At 43.2% G+C, this 12,149-nt stretch overlaps 1 protein-coding gene across 1 annotated transcript in view; it reads right to left on the bottom strand.

The window, feature by feature from the left end:
• Positions 1-11,700, bottom strand: part of klhl5 (kelch-like family member 5) — a 42,272-nt gene extending 30,572 nt beyond the window's left edge. Inside the window, exons 1-2 of the mRNA XM_074693215.1 lie at positions 10,877-11,700; positions 5,170-5,358 (exon numbers count right to left, since the gene is read on the bottom strand). Coding sequence (XP_074549316.1) covers positions 5,170-5,358; positions 10,877-11,475 — 788 coding nt within the window. The 5' untranslated portion in view covers positions 11,476-11,700. The remainder of the gene's footprint in view (positions 1-5,169; positions 5,359-10,876) is intronic.
• Positions 11,701-12,149: the final 449 nt, after the last annotated feature.

Genomic DNA, 12,149 nt, shown 5'->3' with positions numbered 1-12,149 from the left:
ACGTTACTTTCACACAAAAACACCACTAAATAAGGCTCTAGTTCTCGCGCGGCGTGCCACATATTAACAAATGCAGGTAGTCTGCCAGGATGAATTATGCCATAACAACGTAAAGATGAGTGATTATGAGAGCAAGGAAGACCTGCCGTTCACTTTGAATAAAGCATGAATGCAGACCGATAAGAGATTTTTTCGGTGGGAGTCCGTTTATTTGTGTTTTTGGTCAAGTAAAATATGGCCCTGTCTGAGTGCAGAGGAAACCCGCAGAGGAGCAGGGAGGGGGTGTTTGGTGCGAGCGCCCCGGGCTTCTGCTGCACAAAAACACTGCTGTAGGGGTAATTTCTGCCCTAAACCTTGTGAAAGGACCCAACTTGTTCCATCCAGGAGTAACACTTTAATATGAGCCACATTCACCTGACCAGTCCAGAAAAATGTCTTGTTTCAAGTAATTTAAAGACATTCATGAGGTTAGTTGCCTATAACAAGTTAAAAAAAAATCTGCCAATGGAATTGGAGAAAAGTTATTTGAAACTAGAATAATGTCTTAATACCTGTAACTTTTTTTTCCACTGGCAGAATTTTTTTAACTTGTTACAAGGAATTCAAACCTCATTTCAGACTGTAAATAACTTGAAACAAGACATTTTTCTGGACCGACCAGGCGAATGTGGCTCATATTAAGTCTTAAAAGACATTTTGTACTGAAAATAAGACAAAAACCCTTGATGAGATTTCAGTTTTTGTCAGTGTTTAATAAGAGGATGAGACTGAGAACTATTGTTCTGCAACTTTTTCTAACTTTGAAAACCAGAATGAAATGAAAATGTTTAAACTGACTGTATTATTGTTTCACAGGATGAATTCACATATTGTCCTCTAGAATGGGTTTCCTCTCTAAGTAAGACATATTACCTCCAAACTGTTAGCAGCTTAACTATGTTCCTTTATGCAGTTTTAGATTCTCCCGGCAAAAATTCACTGGTCTTTTGGCGCTGATGATGTACATGGTTGTTGCAAACAAAAAAGAGCATGAACGTGAGTGATCTGTCCTCTTTGTCACTGATACCCAATCTAATTTTCTGAGTCTGCGCCAGACCAATACCCGATTCCAGGATTGAATCAGTGCATCCCCAGTTTAAACTAGATTTGCCGGCCCAGTCTCTTGGATAATCCAAAGCCTTATCTGTTAGAATGACTTTAATCAAGTGATCCATGCCTTCATCACACCCAGACATGATGACTGTAATTCTCCATGTGTTGGTTTGGATCATCTGCTTTTCACACAAATTTCACTTTGTGTAAAAAGTTTCATTTTTTACGGGACAAATTTCAAGATTTTATTTATCTATTTTTTTCAGGATTTACATGGACTGACACCTTCTTGGTGACACCTCACATCTTCATACTCCAGGTGACCATGTAGGGACAGCTCTTGGAAGTTCCGAAACCAAGAGTGAAAACCTGAGGAGAATCAAGCCTTTTCCATAGCTTCTCCTTTGCTCTGGAAAGTTCTTCTAACTCATGTTGGATCTGCCCAGCTGCATTAGAGCGTTATGAACAGACTTAGAAAAAATTTTGTTTGCAATTTTCTGCTCATTTTCTGTGCTCTTGATGTGCATATGTTATGGGCATGTTTATAATCTTATTACAGAGTGTGACACCGTGGTCTTGACTGATCGCCTGAGGCACAGGAAAGTAGTGTGTCTGTGTGTGTGTGTGTTTCAAATACACAACTGTCAGCAGGAAGTTGTTCAGCCAGTATTCCAGTCTGGTATCACTTTCTTATCTCTGTCAGACACACACATACAGCATTTTCACTCCTTAATTTTTCATGTGGGTCTGGCGAGCAGTAAGCTGCACGTACACACAGCAGCAGGTTATTATACCTTCGTATAGCCAGAGACATGGCAGACAGCGTGTCACGCTGTAATGGAAAGAGCAGAAAGGACACAAAATGCCAGAGTGATGAGAGCAGGAAACAGACGAGTTCAGCTCAGGAAAGGAGGGCGAGAGCTGGAAACTGAACTCTGTGTCTGTTTGTGTTTGAGTGTGGATCTGCGGCTCGCTGCAGAGAGCCATGGAAAAAATGAGAGAGTTGGAAACAACAGGAGAAATGGTTGGAGAGACTCACCCAAATCTGTGCAGAAACTTATATTTCATGGAGGAAAGTTTCCTACTGACTCTGACGATACCCAGCACCACCACAAAGTTCACATGTGGGTTTAGGGGTCTGGTAGAGGCACTTTTGCCCCCATGTATGACCAGTTTAGGCCCCCATCTCTCTCGTAGGAGCGCACAAATTGTCCTGAACTCCAGATACACTAAATAAAATAAGTTGAGGCTGCTTTATTTCAAAGGTGCCTATGTAGGAAACAGAAATAGCAAGATTTGCAAGATAATGTGTTTGTGTCAGGTACAACCCCTGAGACAAAATGTATAATAGAGTGCTACAAACTCCACAAAAAAATGTGCAGCGATACACCGAACAAGACGCCTATTCAGCATGTACGCTGCACCTCTCTGTGAGAGCATGTAAGACTAAGAGGAAGGGTGAACAAGGGTGAGGGTGTATGTTTTGTTCCCAGAAAAGCGCCTCTATCCTACACATACAGTAAATCAATGGCAAACAAAACAACAACTTTCAAACAAAGATGTCTTGCTCCACCCCCTCCCCGGCGCACATACACAACTTCAGATGCCGACGCACTCTTTCACATACGCCATTAGGATTCTCGTACAGCAGGCTCTTTTGTTTGTCACCATCTGTGCCTTGAGGAGCAAATCAAGTGAGGCAGAAGAGGAAGGCAGTGAGAGAAAAGAGTCTTTCTGCTGGTGGAGGGCGGCTCTCCACTCTCATCCTGCTGCAGATGGACCCTGCAGCTGAACCCGTAGGCCACATGCCATGAGAGCAACAGTAAGAGAGCAGTGCAGCGGGGGCCACGAGGTGGGTGACAGGCACGTGTTAGTGTGTGCGTATTTGTGTGTGCGTATTTGTGTGTGTGTGTTTGTGTGTGAGTGTTTGATGTATGATTCAGAGGCTCTGTGGACAATATGTGCTGGAGAGAGACTACAAAAATAAAAGAGACTTCCACAAGCATGCCTTTGGTTCTGCTGTGTGTGTGATATATTATTTCCTAACAGTTTCCTGTGTGTGCAGTATGTGTCATCATAGCATGCTTAGGCTACAATGTATGTTTTCTGTATGTTTTTGCAGAGCTGAATCAAATACTAGTTTATCTATAGTCAGCTTATTACTGTCAGTCATGTCAAAATTGTAAAATTGCAACATGGATTTCAGCTTTTTTCTGATCGATGTTCATGTTGTTTTTTCCTCACAGGCTGCCCAGAAAGTATGGGCACTGTTCAAGAGAGGTTCTGAAAACTGAAACTAGTTCCTGTTTCTCTGTGTTTAAGAAGATTTTTAAAAAGGAGTCTTCTTCCTTTCTGTCTTGCAGTCAAATCAAAAAGCCTAAGGTCTATTTACATATAGCTTTTGTAAGATAATAGCCTTTCATAATTATGAAATAATAAAAAAAATCATGAGTTGTGATTTTTGAATGTTTTAAGAGATGTCACATTGTTGTACAGCAAATCAAAGAGCTCATGAAACCATTACTTCATCTTAAAAGATGTGATTTTCATTGTTTTCACTTTGTTATTTTTTTCCACAGTGTCTCTTTATTATTCAGCAGTGTGTGGTGGAAAGAAGGGAACCGATCCTGGTATCAGGTATCAGTGCAGATCCAACCCCTCAAAGCTGGATCGGGTATCGGTGGGAAAGGATCAGTCCAGACTCATTTCTGTCTTTTACTCAAAACATTACCAGTCTTATCCCACAGTAGAGCATGCAGGTTATAATTAAAAACTGGTATTGGATCAGGTTCGGTATGGGTTGATACCCAAAGCCCAGGTATCGAAAACCGGTTCCTGTTGAGAATTGACAAGAAATGTTTCAATCCATCAATATCGTTAGCCTTTGTGCTTAAAGATTGCCTTATCAATTCTTTACATTGTGCCGGAGCCGCCGGGCCTTACGTCGACTAGTCTGCTGCAGCTTTCTTAGCTTAGCAGTTAGATAACATTTTGCAAGAAAAGTCTGATTCAGGATTTTCAGCTTGAAGTTTTACCAAAGAACTGACTTCATAAAGAAATGTACATTACTTTCTTTCAGGAGATTCATATTCAGTACATTTAAAATGCTATAAATCACCTTATTTACCAAAATAACAAAATATCAAAATACCGCAAGCTTGATGCTAACAGATGGGAAACTTTATTGATATGCTAGCAGTTAGCATACATCAGTATAACTTCAGCTTCAGAATAGAATTTCAACTTTCATCACAGAAACATATCACATCAACTCTTTGTAAAAAATATTGAGAATTTCAAATGTCAAAATCTAACAGGCAATTGAAAGGCTCATGGCTGACTTCATAACTACGCAGAGCTTCCAAATAACTTAAACCATTGCTATAACCACTTTAAGCCACTAGATGGCCCTTAAATTATTAATATATTACAACACATTACATCAACGTAAAATTGCACAGTGTGTGCAATTTTTACCTGTTTCTGTATAATTATGCCCACAAATACGCAGACTCAGGGACCAATTACATTTTTTCACTTACAGTATAAACTCAATTAAATGTTATTGACACAGAAAACCTGTAAAGCTACTTTTTGTACCAATAAAATTCACAACAGGAATTGATAAGGGAATCGATAAGGAATCAGATTGCTAAGCAGAATCGGGCATTAGTATTGACAAAATCTTATCAATTCCCATCCCTAGGTATCGGTATCGTAGTGGAAAGTCAGGCATCAACACCTTTACTTTATCAGAATACAGTTTCATTTTCCTTTGGTGGGTACTTCTGTTGATGTGTGGCTTTTGTTAACTTTGTGAAGCTTGAATTGTCAGAACTACCAGTATGTTGTCAAAAGATAAAAAAAAATAGGGTTGTGGTGTGACAGGCTGATTCTCACAGAGAGAAGAGAAATGATCCAAGTCTGAGAATTATATAGGGATGTTGTAAAGTTTATTGCAGCCTGTGTTTTATTTTGTGGTACACACTTGGATGTGAAAATAAAACTGGCACACTCAATAGATCCCCCTCTCTCTGTTTGTGTCGATGTATGACTGTGTGCATGGGATCCTCTTACCTGTGTGCAGGTATCCGCCTGTCCCCTGCCACCAGCACCACGTCGCACAGCTGCCGAGACCTCAGGTAGCCCTCCATCTTGGAGAAGGTGACATCTGCATGGGACATAGCTGTGAACATAGACTCCTCTGGACACGCACAGGGCTCCATGGAGACACAGGAGGACAGTGTGGCACTGCTGTTTGAGGTCCTGTGAAAGACAAATTGACACGGAAAGAAGGAAATAAAGGCTCAGAGTGCATGTGTCGATGCTAAGCTCTTTTGTTTCACAGAGAGGGACAGATGTGTGGACAGCTGCTCTTTTTCTTCCATGTGTCATTTCTTCACGTTTCCTCTCCTTTGCTTTTGTAGCAGGGTCACTGTCTGCTGCCAGACGAAAACAAAGACCCCTTAATGCTCCAATTACTAGGAGTAAATGACCAGATAAATTTAGCCCACTTAAAAGAGAGGCTGCCAATTAAATCACTGTGAGAGCCAAGCCCATAGGATATGCTGTAATTTACTCTGCTCCCTAATGGCAACCAGTTTCCTTCTATCTTTACACCCGCCGTGAGAAATAAAGCATGGTTTGAGGTCAGGAAGGCTTCAACATTCGCTGTTCACTGGTGGAAGAGTCAAAGCCTCGAGCTGTTATGTCTTATTCCTCCTGCTTGGCTGATAAGGTGTGTGTATGTGCTCATCAAAAAACAGCTCCAAAGTAGAGCTTCCCTGTGAATCAGCAGCCATCATGGCTCCCAAACCAGCTTTTAATTTATGAGAGCCGGAGCTGTACTTCCATTTTTAATTTAACAGCAGCAGCAGCGGCAGGACTGGCCCTGCAGCACAAAGAGATTAGAAAGGAACTGATACTCCAAGGACGAATCATTTCACTTTTACAGCTAAAGAGAAATCACACTCTTATGGGGATGTGGAAGTGTGTATGTGACGGGGAGTCTGCTGCGAAAACCAAACTGTCTTAAACTGAGACTTTACCCTGCACATTCCCACTGGAATAAACAAAGAGCAGACAGAAATACTGGTAGGGCATTGAAAATGCAGTTTGTGAACACAACATGGTTTAAAAGAGGAAGACTAAGTGATCCTAAACAAGCAGACGTTGGAGGTCATTCACTTCATGTACTGTAAGTGTGTCCTCTTTTCTGTCTTTGAGGGGACTGTCTTCTGGTCCAGGTCCTGTAGGCAGTATATGAAAGTTGTATCTGCTCCCAATCTGTGTGTTTTCATTTCGATTTCTTACACTCTCTTTTTTCTCACATCTCTCATCTAGTTCCTAGTCTTTTTTTAAATATTGATCTCCACTGAATCACTGGTTTAGGCATCGGTCTCCCCGACGTCAGTTGTCTGTTTCTGAAACGGCTTTTTGAAGCATATCAGCTACCCCGGTCATATTAGAAATGGCAAGGGCTTTTAGTACAGCTATAGGGCGCCTGTCAGTCACATGACCTGAGCTGTGCCTCTGATCGGGCTAGCTCTCAATCTTGATACCCTCTGAACTGCCGAGTTAGATAAAAATCCGACCCCATACAGTGCGTGCTGACAGTGAAATTAGCAATTCAGACAGGAGACATTTTTTGAACCGGGCTGTAAATGGGTTAATTTCTGCTTTGAAAACAGCTTTTATTTGGCTTGTGTGTACAGTCGCGTTTCCACCAAGCAATCCGGGTTGGTTCAGTACGTTTTGGGACAGTTTGGTACAGTTCAGCCTGATCCCATCTGCGTTTCCACAGCAAACTGTGCCCTCTCGTGGTAGGCGGCGTGTAAGCCGGAGAGACATGAGATGGAAGACATGCAGCATTTCGTCCTCTCTGTGATTAGCATGTAGCTCTTTGATACAAAGTGCAATCAAGCTTTGTTTCAGAGAAGACTGTGTGCCACCAGGAGAAATGCAGCCGCTGTCAGGGTAAGTGACAGTTCCTTCCGACCAATCAATGGTCTTCAGTGTGTTGCTCCACCAAATGCGCGCCGTACCAAGACGAACCGAACCAAGACGAACCGAACCAGTCTGCTTGGTGGAAAGGCGGCTTAAGTGACTTCAGGTACTTCCAGAGCCAGGCTCAAGCGGACACTCGAGAAACAGCAGATTTTAGCACTTCCGCATTGTCTCATATTCTTAGACCAGAGGTTGCCGCTTGGTCAAAACATCAGCCAGTCTACCTCTGTTTACATCCATGTGCCTGTGCTACATCCTGTGCTTGCTCAAAAGAACCACACAAAGGGAGCAGAAGTTTCTTTGCTGTACAATTTCTCTTTTGGCTTCACCCTCTATCCTATCTCAGAACATCCAGTTGCTGTGATGTCGCTTTGCCAATAAGTCTGGTTCTGTCTAAGGAGGGTTTTCCTGCCACTGCTGCCAAAGGCTTTCTGATGGTATATAAATATTGGGTATTTAAATCACACAAAAAAGTATGTTTTTTACCCACTCTTTTTGTAAAGCATCCTGTGTTTCAAATTTAGTGTGTAAGTAAAATGAAACATTGACTGAAAGAAATCCTGTAATCAGAGGCCCACGATATACACCAGTCCAAAAAAATTCCAACCAACATTGGAAAAATTCCCCATTTCTTATTCTCAAATTTAATTAAAGAAAAATCTAATAAATGTTGCTTTCATTTACTTACTGGCATGCCAACATATTTGGGCACAAGAGGTAACAATTCACCACTAAATGCAGAAAGGACAAGCGCAGAAACAAGAAACAAACAGATTTGTAGTAAAAAGACAGCTGGAGAGCAAGGTATAACATTTTTTGCATGTAAATATATATTATTACTACTAGAATTTTAGAAACTCCATATTTTGAAATACAAAATATATAATGATGACATTTCTGTCAGCCATCAGGAGCAGATTATTAGTGGTTGTTAATTATCGACTTGGAAAAAAATCCATATTTTGCATCACTGGTTGCAGTTGAGCCTGGTGTTATCTTACAAATGCAGATGAATGATTTAACACGGCTATGAAAGTAATATCATCTAACACACAGAACTCATGTATCAGAACTAAAATGATGGGTGATGGGTGATAGGTTAAGTTCACGCTCATTGTTTTGGTTTTCAGGCCTCTAACGTAATCGTTTTGTTTTCCCACATCTTCAATCGGCGAAAAACAGCCTTCAAAACTGAACGCTCCCTCCCTGACCTGCACCAAATTGCAGACAACCACGGTAAGCAACTAACTTGTGACTCAATTTATCAATTTAGAAGGTAATAAAATGTTGGTGTTGTGTTTACAACCCCTCTCTGCTGCTCCCGGAGATGCAAAATAAATCTGCTATTGCAGGTGTAAAACACTCTGGAGATAAACTGTGATTTGTTCTGTTTTGACGCTGTTGTAAAGTTGTAGGAAAGAGCTGGAGTGAATTGCGTATGCAGTACTCATGCACACAGCTTTGTCTTATGTATGCTGCCTGATGGTGATGTGTCATCTTCTCTCTGCCTCCGTCTTCTCCTCCTCTTTATCCACCGCTCGTCCTCACTTTTATATCTACCACTAATCTCATCCATCACTCACTTCATCCCACCTCATCCCATCATCCATCTCTGCCTCAGACTTCTCTCTTCCCTATCCCATTTCTCACCCTCCGAGGCAGCTTTTTGGCCAGCTTTCCTGTGCTCTTGTGTGAGTGTGGATATATGTGCATGTGTGTGTGTGAGTGTGTGTGTGTGTGTATGCTGACGAATGGTGGGGCTAAATACTGCCAGAGGAGATGGCTTTGAAGTGGGGGGACGCTGCCTTCCAGTCCCCTTAATTGAGCCTGGCAGGCACTCAACATGGACAGAGAGAGAAACAGAGAGGAGAGGAGAAACACAGGGTGAATCAACACCATGCAGCCGGATTATTTAAACCCCTGCACCAGGCAAGGACACTCACACAGCTGTAACTCAGTGTCTCTCCCTGCCTCTCCCTCACACACATTTGCAACCCCCTTGTGATTAACTATCTGGGCTGATTAGCCTGCAGGCTAAAGGCTACTGCAAAGGAAACTTGCTGTTTTGTAAGCTCTTATATGGCATGTCACAGTGTGCCTGCCTCACCACATGTCAAACCCTCCGTGACACATATGCACAAGCTTTTGTTTTCCAACTCATGGGAACAAGGAGAGAAAGAGCAAATGAAAGGCAGAGATGAACACGGGACAGAGTGAGTAAAGGAGGCACAGGAGGATTTTAGGGGGCGGGTTTTGGAGTAAGAATGTAAAAAAGGAGAGGAGGAGATCAGTAGAGTCGAGGGGAGCCGTCAGCCACTCTGGGATTCTGTACGCGTCCCTTCCCATGATCCCATTTGGGATTCTGCCACTTGTGTTCTTAGAGTATCTTATTGTACGTAGGAGCTCTCGAAGGAAAGCACACAGAAAGACACACACATCCATGGTAAAGCTGCACATGTATGATTCAGAAGTGGATCTCTGTGTTGGTATGGCAACAATAATATGTAATGGGGACACAGCTTTTTTCATGCACATGTACAATGTGCACTCAACCTGCGCAGGTTCACATCATTCTGCGCTTTGGTTAATGATGAGGCTGATATTTGTCTACATGTGCATTACAATTACAGCAATTTCTACTTCCCCATCACCACAGACGATATGACATCAAGCCTTGCATAACAAAGGATATTTTTAAAACACATTTCTTTCTTGCTTTGTCTTTGTTTTTCTGTCTCTCACAGAAAAACATACTCTCTTGAACTGAAGGAGGGAAATAGATTTAAAGATATGGTTGCATTAGCTCCAACTGTTTTTAAGTAGGAGTGTGTGTGTGTTTGGGTGTGTGTTTGTGCAGAAGTATGACCCATGAATCATTTATATCTGATGTGTGTCTTGGGAACGCAGAGTATGATAGGAGGCTTTCAGATGCATTATCATGGTAAACACTCCATCTGTTTCTCCTTTAACTTCACATTTACAGTCATGTAACACAAACATAAATCTGGATGTCTGCAGATGTGATGCCCTAATTGCTTTGTTGCGCTGTCTCCAAGGCAACTATTAATTAAATGCCCTTTTCCCATCACTACAGCTGGACAGCCATGCTCCGGCTACACACTCACTCTCAACATGCAGAGCACACAAACATGCAGCGCAATGAGGATTGTAAGTAAAAAAAAAAAAAGCTGGCTGAATCAGTCACTGAAGACAAAACAATAAAAATGTCAAGTGCGGTATGTTGCTGAAATGCTGGGGCTCAGCTTGGGAGTCATATTGTTATTAGACTCTGTAAACCCCATATTCACAGGAGTGTGTGTTTGTGTCAGTGCCTGTTGTGTGTAAAATAACAAAAACTGAGTGGTGAAGCCTCATTAAGAAGCTGAGGGGGAAATCAGTGGACTGCATGCTGTCCCAAAGGTAGGAAGCCATTACTTTCTCCCACTGTCAGGCTATTTGCCCTCCTCCACTATATTCCGCATACTGTCTGACTCTTTACTTGTTATTTCCACCTAATATTATAGCCCCCACAGAAAGAGCTCACTCACACTTTCCACCTGCCCTGTGTTTTTTTGTAACCATTTTTTGGTGACATGGCCTCGGTTGTTGAATGATGTGGATTCATTGATTCCAGATTACAGTTTAATAAATTAGAATTAAACTGCTCTACATTTCCCTTAACTTTTCAGGAGTTTTTATGAGCTCAATTTCTTTGCCAAAGTTTGAGCTAGTTTAAACTTCAATGTCCCGGAACAGTCAGAAGTCCTGCCCCTCTTACCTGCAGGAGCTAGAGTCGGTTTCCGGGTGGACGCTGTTGTCCTCGGTGCCCAAAGCCGCAGGTGCCGCCGCCTCTTCCTCCGCCCCGACCTGAGCAGGTGGCTCTGGCAAAAGCTGAGGCACCGACGCCTCTCCTGGGACCTCCATACTTGTCACCGGCCGGGAGCGACGATGTGGCGGCGGAGAGACCCACGACAGCGTCGCTGCAGAGCTCCTGCACTCCGGCTGGCTGAATGAGCGTGGACAGGAGCTGCCCGTTGCTCCGGCTGCCGCGCCTCCCGGACCGCCCCGACTCCCCGCCGGTTCAGCAAACTTTCTGCTGCTGCTGTTACACAGGTTTGACCCGGCGCTGCCACTGGCCACCAAACCGCTGTGAGTCCCCGCGCTGGGTGTTACACTGGCTGAATTCGAGTTGCTGCTGCCGCTAACTGAGGGTCCGTCGGAGCTGCCGCCCGCTCTCCTCCCGGCGAAGTAGTCTCCGAGCGGCGGGGAGTGAGGCGGAGGAACCGCGGGGTGACCAAACCACCTCCATCGGATCCTGAGGATCTGCTTCACATCGAACTCCTTCCGCGAGGAAGAGCCCGAGCCGCTGCTCGACATACCACGGCTCAACGCGAGGAAATGGCGGGGGAGAGCCTGTGCCGCTCTGCCGTTAAAGCCGTACACGGTGCTGCACGCGCGTCTCTCCTGGCAACCGCACGCCCGTTGACCGCGACTGGAGGGAGTGAGCGGAATGAGAGGAGTATTTAGACAGAGAGAGGAGGACACAGAGAGGGAGAGAGAGGTCTGCAGAGTTTTAACGTCTGGACAGAAACCTTTGGAGCACAAATCCAAACCACTAACATCAAGGACAAACTAATGTCAGTCCTGCCAAACAATGCAGTGCAGACCACAGGCATTTTATAGCAGAGTGATGATCATAATGTTATTATCCTCATCACCATAACTCAACAAGCAGGACATCCAATCAGTCCCACTTAAATGGAAACAAATGGCCAATATGTTGGCTGTAAATCTAGAAATACTTCTTCATGTGTGAGGCTATGGTTTGCTTAAATTGTCAGACAATGCACTCTCAAATCCAAACAAAGTATTAAATCGTCCTTGAAACTGCTTTTTTGACAACAGTCCAAAACCAAAACAAATTATTTCTAACACTGAGAATCATCAGATTCCTGCAAACTGGCGCCAGTGATATTGCCTTTTTTTCTTGTTAACAACTATAGATAAACTGCCAAATTATTTTCCACTGGCAGGAAAAATCTAGATTTCAT

This window comes from Halichoeres trimaculatus, unplaced genomic scaffold (assembly GCF_033239565.1).
Source record: "Halichoeres trimaculatus isolate MK-OKI-2021-1 unplaced genomic scaffold, fHalTri1.1 fHalTri1_scaffold_2, whole genome shotgun sequence".
NCBI classification, from domain to species: Eukaryota; Metazoa; Chordata; class Actinopteri; order Labriformes; family Labridae; genus Halichoeres; species Halichoeres trimaculatus.
Note: the sequence above shows the minus strand (reverse complement) of the source record. Positions and strands in the feature narration are given on the sequence as shown.